The sequence below is a fragment of the Macrobrachium rosenbergii genome, chromosome 48, assembly GCF_040412425.1.
Source record: "Macrobrachium rosenbergii isolate ZJJX-2024 chromosome 48, ASM4041242v1, whole genome shotgun sequence".
In the NCBI taxonomy this organism is placed as follows: Eukaryota; Metazoa; Arthropoda; class Malacostraca; order Decapoda; family Palaemonidae; genus Macrobrachium; species Macrobrachium rosenbergii.
The window spans coordinates 63,902,720-63,912,719 of NC_089788.1; the positions used below are offsets into that span (position 1 = coordinate 63,902,720).

The window sequence follows — 10,000 nt, forward strand, 5'->3', positions numbered from 1 at the left end:
CAGAAAAAGTGAAAACAATTTATTCATATAGCTAGTCAAGATTATATATGCTAAATGCTGGTAAATTGTGAGAAAAGTTGTCACAAAAAAAAAAAAAAAAATGGGAAGAGGCTTGGGGTGCCTATGAAGGTGAAGGTGCGGATGTATGAAGAGAATGTTGAGCCAACTCTCCTTCATGGAAGTGAAGTACGAATGCTGAATGTTAGTGAAAAGGAAAATGTTGAAGCTATACAGATGGATTAGTGTTTGCGTGGTCCATTCGGTGTAAAAAAAACGAAAAAATATGAGAATTAAGGAAATATATATGATATACAGAATTATAGTTTAGCTCAAAGTTGGATCAGTGTTTTAAGATGGTTTGGCCATGTGGAAAGAATGGAGGATGTCACCTTGACGAAAAGTGTATAAACCAAGAATGTTAGGAGAGACGAGAAGCGGAAGATCTGGATAGACAGAATGACTAACGTGCAGGGAAGGGATGCTCTTATCACTCTCTGTATAGCTTACTGTTCTGTGTGTATATATATATATATATATATATATATATATATATATATATATATATATATATATATATATATATATATGTGTATATACTGTATATATATGTATATATATATATATATATATATGTATATATATATATATATATATATATATATATATATATATATATATATATATATATATATATATATATATATATATATATACACACATAAATCTAAAAGCCTCTCTTCCTGCGTCGTTCATAAATACAAACGACCACTATCCAAGAGTAACTTCCCTGAGCCACAAACAAGCAGCTATTAAAATCTGCAGCGATAAAGAACGCGAATGAACGGAGTATCGGTTTTGGTTTATTCCTGCCACCAAAAACCAAACTCTTTCTCATAAATATTCGGGGAAAAAACGACAGTACTAAAAATAAAAACAAATGGAGGATTTGCCTTAATGCACAATTAAATAGTAACGGAGATTGAGAGAATATAAAAATCGTTTTAATCTCCGTGTACAACCCATTTTGCATCAATCTGAATTGATAGAGGATCACAGGTCGGTATTCCACTAAAAGAAATGAAGGAGAGAGAGAGAGAGAGAGAGAGAGAGAGAGAGAGAGAGAGAGAGAGAGAGAGAGAGAGCTGAAAAGAGAGCCAGTCTTAATTTCATTAACACTGAAAAGATAAAACAGAAATATCATTTTTAGTTTCCCAAAGCCAAATCAAAAAAGTTCCTTATAAAACAGAAATATAATTTTTATGTCTGTTCAGCAATTATCCAACCTTCGTTTCTCCTTAAAATAACAACAGTAGCCGTAACCTTAAATAGAAGAGGAACTGCTAAATCACACACAGAGCTTGAACAGCCATCGAAAAGAGACGAAAACATTTGTCATAGAAATATGACAGCAAAGTTTAAGAAAACCAGGTGCATGCAGCTGGGATCTTCGCGTGGAGAAATGAAAGTCTCCTGTTGTAAGATAGGCGATAATATTAGAGGATAAATCACACAGGCTGAAATAAAAATCGGCCATAACCATTAGGCATCTTGAGGAGGGTAAATGTTATTATAATCGTTTCATCCTCAGATTCTCGGGTTCACAAGCCTTGTGGCAAAAAAATTTTCCATATGTGTATGGTGTGAGTAAGTGAAGTTTCGGTGTGCGCGCGGGCGTGTGTGTGTGTGTGTGTGTGTGTGTGTATTTTCCTGCCTTACCTCAGAATTTGTCCATCTTTATACCAAGTCACCGTATCGACGGGGTGTCCAGAAACGTGACATCTCAGTTCAAGGCGACCTCCGGCGTCAACCTGCTTTTCGCGTGGAGTAACCTACAAAAAAATTGAGACAGTTTTATGATTAATTTCTCAAAAATATTCAAAATACCTATATCTGGTTTTTACAATTCTCTCCAACCGACATTTAACCACTACACTTTACATTCTTAAGTGAATGAACAACATATACAAGTCTACTTCAACTTCATGTTTATGAGTAATAAGAAATGACAAATAAATTTAAACAGTTCTTGGTCCCATATCTATAGTCAAGAAAATGCCTCTGCAAAGGTAAACCTCAATAATACAAATATTACTTACAAAGGGTATTGTCACTTAAACTAGGATAAGAGAGAGAGAGAGAGAGAGAGAGAGAGAGAGAGAGAGAGAGAGAGAGAGAGAGAGAGAGAGAGAGAGAGAGAATAATCTTCATATCTAACCTGCACGGAAAGTGGAAGGGTGACCAGCAGGTGAGCCGAGAACCTGGTCTCCCCGACGGTGTTGTTGGCAACGCAGGTGTACTCCCCGGAGTCGTCGTAGACGACGCTGCCAAGGACCAGCGATCCTCCCACGTTCCAAATGCCTCCTCCGCTGTTGCTGGCACTCAGCACTGTCGACCCCCGGTACCATCTGGAGGTTCGGGGGGGAGATGGGTTGAGTCAGTGGTATAATTATGGACACACTCAGAGGGAATGAAGAAATAAAAGTTAGAGAAATAAAACTGAGATAAGCATGACACAAGAGAAAAATATTGGTAACAGCTCGAAAAATCCAGTGAAATCTCAAAACGGAGAGGGAAGAGAGTGAAGTAGGTATAAATAAAACATGGAAATAGAATGTCCGGGAAAAATCTAATATACTTTACAAAAACAGAGTAAAATATTATTGACAAGGTTACTGACAAAAAAATACAGAAGCATACTCCTCAACTAAGCCACTTGTTAAAAGAATGTTATTATATATAAATAATTCCATCAAAAACTTTGGACCACCTAGGCCATTGGGGTGATTTTTTGACTTAACTTGAATGTACAACACATGAGTATACTTGCACATAAATAGACAAACTGTGCCCCTGTTGCTCTTGAGAAGAAAAGTGTGAAATATTTTTCCTATGCATTCCTAAGTGAAGCTTTTTGGGCCCCTATCGTGGTCCATTCTGGCCCTTGAATCTACCCTATATATCAAAGGTTTCATGTAAATGCTGTGCTTTCTTTCTAAGGAATTCTAAAGGCAAGGGAGTTTCAATACCACCACCCTATTTTCATTATATACATATTAATTATCTTCCCAGGGAAAGGGGCTGTAGCCCCTAATTTTAACGAACTTGAATCCCCGTAACCATACAAATCTGGTGCAGTGATTCTTTAAACTGCAAATTAGAAAAGTTTCCGCCATACAGACCGACATTCTTTGATCAGAAAAGCTCACTTAAACTTTCATCTCAGGCGAGGTTAAAAAAATAACAATGAAGAAATGTAAACACTGAAATCGTAGAGTAGAACCTTCTACGTTTCGGATTCTGAAAAAACTGAAGTAAACGAAGGAAAAGAGAGAGAGAGAGAGAGAGAGAGAGAGAGAGAGAGAGAGAGAGAGAGAGAGAGAGAGAGAGAGAGAAAGGATACTATTATAACATCGATACAGAGGAACGAAAGAAAACAAGGATAATAATTACAAAACCAAAAAAAAAAAAAATTGTAAAAATAGATGAATGATACTGAAAACAAAAGAAAACCACATAAAGAAAATGTCAAAAGATACAGATAGCAGATGCGGAGGTCAGTACATAAACTGCATATAAAAGACTTAATTTGTGCTTAACTACCTGCAATATGCTTGCAAAATAACAAAATGCTGCACTCGACGCAGGAAGTAAAACCGGAGGACTAGAGGGAAGGGAAAGAATAGAAGAATAACGAGAGGAACAGTGCAAGCGTAACGAACAGCAACAGGATAAGAACATAAAGGAAAACCGCAACAGAAAATTAGAGAAGAAGAAACTTCGAGAAAAACATAAACAAGAAACTGGAGGAACATGAGACCAAAATTTGCGAAAGAAGAAAAATATAAAGAAACAGAAACAGCACTTTGTAAGGGCAAGAGAGGAAGAGAACAAGAAATTGGTAAAAGGAGAGGGGGAACAGCAAAATAAGAAATACTAAGAAAAGACAAAGGAGAAGCAAAAATAACATAAGAAACGGCTTAGATGAGAACATTAACGATAGAAATAGTAAAACAAAAAAAAGGAAGGATAAGAAAAGAAAAGAATGAAAGAATGGAAATGAGGGATATGAAAAAGAAGGAATAGAGGAGCAGATGAAAAACAAGAAAAAACGGTGCCGGGAGGGGGAGGCATAGGGGAGATTACATCATTAAACGGAGGAATATGAAGAAATGACAAAAGAAAAGATATACATGATGTTTATAAGTAAGAGACGATGCAGTGAAAAATCACATAGCCGCAAGAGAAAAGGGAAGATTACGAAAAATAAGAAAATAAGGAACAATATGAGGCAAACTACGACGAAGGATGTGGTTATTCAGAGTACCTTGCCTATAGAATTACTTGGACAGAGTAGAAGAATAAAGAGAGGCACAGAATGAGCATCAAGAATGCAAAGGAAAATAACGTAAAGAAACAAACAAGAAAAATTGAAGAAGAAGAAGAATAAACTAAAACAAAGAGAAGTATCAAGCATACGAAGAAGAAGAAGAAGAAGAAGAAGAAGAAGAAGAAGAAGAAGAAGAAGAAGAAGAAGAAGAAGAGGGGAGAAGAAGAAGAAGAAGAAGAAGAAGAAGAAGAAGAAGAAGAAGAAGAAGAAGAAGAAGAAGAGGGGAGAAGAAGAAGAAGAAGAAGAAGAAGAAGAAGAAGAAGAAGAAGAAGAAGAGGGGGAGGAAGAAGAAGAAGAAGAAGAAGAAGAAGAAGAAGAAGAAGAAGAAGAAGAAGAAGAAGAAGAAGAAGAAGAAGAAGAAGAAGAAGAAGAAGAAGAAGAAGAAGAAGAAGAAGAGAAGGAGAAGAAGAAGAAGAAGAAGAAGAAGAAGAAGAAGAAGAAGAAGGAAACAAAGTGAGGAAGTGTAAGAGGAGAGGCGCCAAAGGGAGATAACATTTGCTCATCAATATGCAAAGGCGTCGATGCCTAAACTTCTGATGAACATAATCCTTTGGTCGTCGTGAAATGAAATCATTAGCGAGGCATTACCGGCAGGGCGTGGATTTGCACCGTTGAATATCGCCTCCCTTCTAAACTTTTACCGCTGAATAATTTCAGGCCATCGATTTCCATCATTAAGAGCCATTTCCTTTCAATATTTTGTCGTTAAATGTTTTAAATCTATGAATTTGAAGCATTAAAAATCATTAAACTAAAATATTTTCACTATTCAATATTTTCGAAGCATGAGCTGCACTGTTAAAAATCATCATTGAGAATATTTTCGCCTTTCAATATTTTCAGAGCATGGATTTGCACCATTTAATATTTTAATAGGATTGCTTTTTAAAAGTATGAAATTTTAACGGTTTAATGACAAAAAATCATCGACCATGAATATTTTCACCATCAAATACTTTCACCCTTTGAAGTAAGATAAAGCATGAAAGTCATATTTTGCAAGGACTTTAGGACAGAAATCTTGCATAAAAATATCTGAACGAGGGCTTAAACGTTGAAGAGCGAAATAATGGCCGCATATCTATTTATTTATAAATTTATTCATTCTGTTTTCTTTTCTATTAACTGATCTCTCCTTTCCGTGTTTCCTCTTACCTTTATTTACTTCTTTTAAATGAAAACCACATTATTTGGAAGCTTGAATTTAAAGTCAATGGCCCCTGTGGGCTTGTTCCATATGAATAGGGTTCATCTTCCGAATAATAATAATAATAATAATAATAATAATAATAATAATAATAATAATAATAATAATAATAATAATAATAATAATAATGTTAAATGTAAATAAGTGCGCCCAAGTCTAGAAACAACAACAAAACCAATAATAATAATAATAATAATAATAATAATAATAATAATAATAATAATAATAATAATAATACGAAATTTTCTAATATAACGTACTGTTCATAAATTGTTTTCGAAGACGCCAATTTTAATAAAAATTCAGTGCAATATCCACCGAATGTTTCATTAGTCCATGTCGAAACCCAGAATGTTTGTTCTATTTCCCAATATAAATGGCAATACTCCAGCTCTCATCTCGGAAAATATTGTTCCGAAAGAAATCACTCAGCAGAATTCATTTTATCAATCATTCACGTTTATTAACTACGGCGAAGAATCCGGAGAAAAAAAATGGGCATCGTTCCGAGATTCTTTCTTTGAGGCTCTCAATATCTTCTCTGTCTAACGTGCATGACCTCTCTCTCTCTCTCTCTCTCTCTCTCTCTCTCTCTCTCTCTCTCTCTCTCTCTCTCTCTCTCAATTCTTTTGCTCTGGAAGGAATGTAACACTTAAATCAGTAATTTTGAATCTCTCTCTCTCTCTCTCATTAATTTTTTCTTTTGCTCTAGAATGAAAATAGCATTTAAATCAGTAATTTTGAAAATCTCTCTCTCTCTCTCTCTCTCTCTCTCTCATTAATTTCTTACGCTCTGGATGGAATGTAACATATAAATCCGTAATTTTAAACCCTCCCCCCCCCTCTCCCTCTCTCCCTCTCATTAATTTCTTACGCTCTGGATGGAATGTAATATTTGAATCCTTCCATACATACACACATACATTCATACGTACACACATATACTGTATATATAGGCTATATATATATATATATATATATATATATATATATATATATATATATATATATATATATATATATATATATATATATATATATGTGTGTGTGTGTGTGTGTGTGTGTGTGTGTGTGTGTGTGTATGTGTGCGTGTGGGGGCGCACGTGCGTGTGTACGTATTTGTGTGTGTCTTTTTGCAAGTGTTATATGAAGACGTTTCCTTTCATAACGGTATCACTAAAAATAAAAACCATTCTTTTGGCTCTTCTACATACAAACTATTGACTTGTGAATGAGTCACCTGTGCAGATAACTTCCACAACATCAGCAGCCTCATACATCTCACAGACGGCTCACCAGCAGTATACCTAACCTCTATTAAAACACATTTGCCTACATCTCGCTTGCACTCTCACGCTTCCTGGATATCAAGACCCTTCCTTTCAAATGCCAATACAAGGTCATCTATGCAGCTCTTTCTCTCTCTTTTTTTTTTTCTTTTCTTTCTACCTGACCAGGCTAATCCATTCTGCACCTACAACAATATTTTTACGACTTATCCACATTTCCAACCACTTCAGTTCTCATTACTAACATGGACGATGCAAACAATTCATCTCAGTAACGTTGAATTTTGCTTATATGCATTTCGCATCCACTCTTTGCGTCCGACTCAACAATCCCTGCTTAAATTTCCACCTTCGATTCCTGGGACACTTCAGGTTCAGGTTTCTTCTCAGTCTTTTGATCTATTTGGTTGCAACGACTGCCATCTGGACATGTCCAATCCAAGTGTATTTATTCCTCTGCAGCACAAAAACCAGTAAATGGCAACCTATTGTCAGCAGTATTTCTCCCAGGGTGCAGGCCTTCCTTCTCCATTATTCCTCCATTACTTTATTGCTCCTACTAACTTTTGCATTCAGTCAGCCATAATAATTGAACGAGAAATTCTGATGATCATCACCCGGTACGGTCTGACTTTTTTTCAGTTCTTAGATCAGTTGTATTCACTCTTATACATTTGAAAAAAAATATGTATATACACTACATAACTACGTTAAAAAGGGAATAGCACATTAACAAGTAAACTTTGGTGAATCCGAGAGAGGGAGAAAATAGAAAGTGTTCGCCTAATTGGCGAGCCTTTGAAGAATATAAAGCCCCACGTAAGCAAACCACCTTACTTTGAATTTCCCACCCAGAGCCAAAAGTCTCCGTTGGGACAGATTACTCTGCCTTAAAGGCGAATTTCCCAGTGATTGCTATGGCTCGAACGACCTTAGGGACGCGGTAAATGGGGTGTGGCTGAGTGAGGCTTAAAGAGATGAATTGGAGAAATTAGGTGGAAGAAATGAGGTGAACACCCTCCTCCCCCAATCCCCGCCCGGGGGAGAATAGGGGACGAGGTACGGGGAGTGTGCAAGGGAGATATAAGGAATGCATTTTACGAGGGGAAAAGATAGGAAGAGAGAGAGAGAGAAAAAAAAAACAATCAAATTAGAGTCTAAAAGGGAGTGAAATAATGGAATTAGCGATCTGGGTTTGGGAAATTGGGACAAAAAAGGGCTGAAATCAATTTCCGTGGGGGATGCAAGTAAACGGAAGTTTACAGAAAGCTAATAAATGTCAGATGCAATATTTTAGGCACTTATCAATTTTAAAAAAATCAGCATTATGGCAAATAATAAAAGGAGAGGAGAGAGGATCAAAATTTTAATTCAAATTTAGGACAAGGAACAAAACACTGCCACTACTGGAGAACTTTTTAAACGCATGCTAATTATAAAAAAAAAAAAAAAAAAAACAGAAAGGCAGACAAAGTATCAAACGGTATTTAACAAAATGTCACCTCTTAAACACTGTCAAAAAAATGGAAAATTGTGAAGGCTTCTAAAACACATCAATTAATACATCAATTACCAGTAATGAGATTCTGATTAAAAGCAACTGGAGGGAAAAAAACTTGAATTTCACATTTATATAGTTTTTATAGAACTCCAGAATAACTGGAGAGAAGGCTTTCATCTCTTCCTCTGAAAAGAACTGCAATGCTTCAGAAAAGGAATAACAGTTCACTGACAAATATTTACATAAAAAAAGAGCAGCATAAATAATGTTTTCATTTTTTACTTTATTTTTTTAGTTACCTTCACGGCATGACTTTGAACATAATCATTCTATGATTCAATTGCATTCTGAGCAGTGCTATTTTGTGTGTCTGAATACCACGTTATTTTTCGTTATGTTTGCTTCAGAGGTCTTTCACTATCCCGTGAAGTTTCTCTTTACTAAGTTAACATCCTATGCAAATTTGCGAAATTCCATCATTCCGTTCGTTTCCTTTGTCTACTATCTATCCTTCCGACACGCTTACACTCAAATAAAAGCTGACGCTCGTAAAAAAAAAAAAAAACTCGTACAAAAGATACAATTCAAAATAACCCATGGTATAAGAATGACAGCTTTGATCTCTTGGCCATAAAGCAAAGATATTGAACCAAATGTCCATAATGAATGAGATTAGTATTTTCACTGAGGACATAACTGAATAATGAGGTCGAAGGGATAGCAATGAAGAATGCACATCATTGCTTTTATAGGAGGCATTTCACAGCTACCACGACGTTCTTGCCGAAGGGGAGCACAGTTTAAATTCCTTTATTACTGTAGTACCCAGAAACTGACTCTCTCCATAACAAGAAGAATAGTAAGTAGATGCACATAAACATTAGGTTTTGAAATCATCAGACAATTAGTAAGCATTACGGTGCTTATGAAGCAGGATTTATAAAAGGAAAAAACATCCCAGTTCACTTGTTCGCTGACTTACAAACAAACCACCAACATTTAATTTTGATTCGTGAAAAGAACAAAGCCCTTTTATCACCAGAAGCCTCCAATGAATAAAGAAGGGAAGCAACTCATAAAATAAAGAAAAAAAATCGAGCAGACGACCTCGGCGTCCCCGTAATTGGTAATAAATCCACTATTATCGTAATAAAACAGTCGACGGAGAGCCTTCTCAAGACCAGCCGTCAGCGTAATTAGACTCATTTTTTATGGTCGGTATTTCCCGCTCCCGAGGACCACCTAAAACCAACTTAATGCGGCCATCTCCTCCCATCATCAAGTCTATGGGTTTCCACAGAGGTTTTCCACCCCATCCCCCCCTCCCAGGTCCCATATCCCCAGCCACACCACCGCCCATCCCCAAAGTGTCCCTTTGCACAACAATGGAACTTGATTAGAGGAAACACTACAGGGGCAAGCTTTAATTCCGCGCGGGTGAATGGAAGGGACGGATCAATAGTAAGAGTGTATATGTATATGTATATGTATATGTATATGTATATGTATATGTATATGTATATGTATATATACACACACACACTATATATGTACATATATATATATATATATATATATATATATATATATATATATGTGTGTGTGTGTGTGTGTAT

The 10,000-nt window shown here is 36.0% G+C and overlaps 1 protein-coding gene across 1 annotated transcript in view; it reads right to left on the reverse strand.

Moving 5' to 3' along the window:
* The window catches only part of LOC136831124 (cell adhesion molecule Dscam1-like), a 498,139-nt gene that overhangs the window by 125,739 nt on the left and 362,400 nt on the right, over window positions 1–10,000 (reverse strand). The window contains exons 7-8 of the mRNA XM_067091077.1: window positions 2,216–2,405; window positions 1,717–1,829 (exon numbers count right to left, since the gene is read on the reverse strand). Coding sequence (XP_066947178.1) covers window positions 1,717–1,829; window positions 2,216–2,405 — 303 coding nt within the window. The remainder of the gene's footprint in view (window positions 1–1,716; window positions 1,830–2,215; window positions 2,406–10,000) is intronic.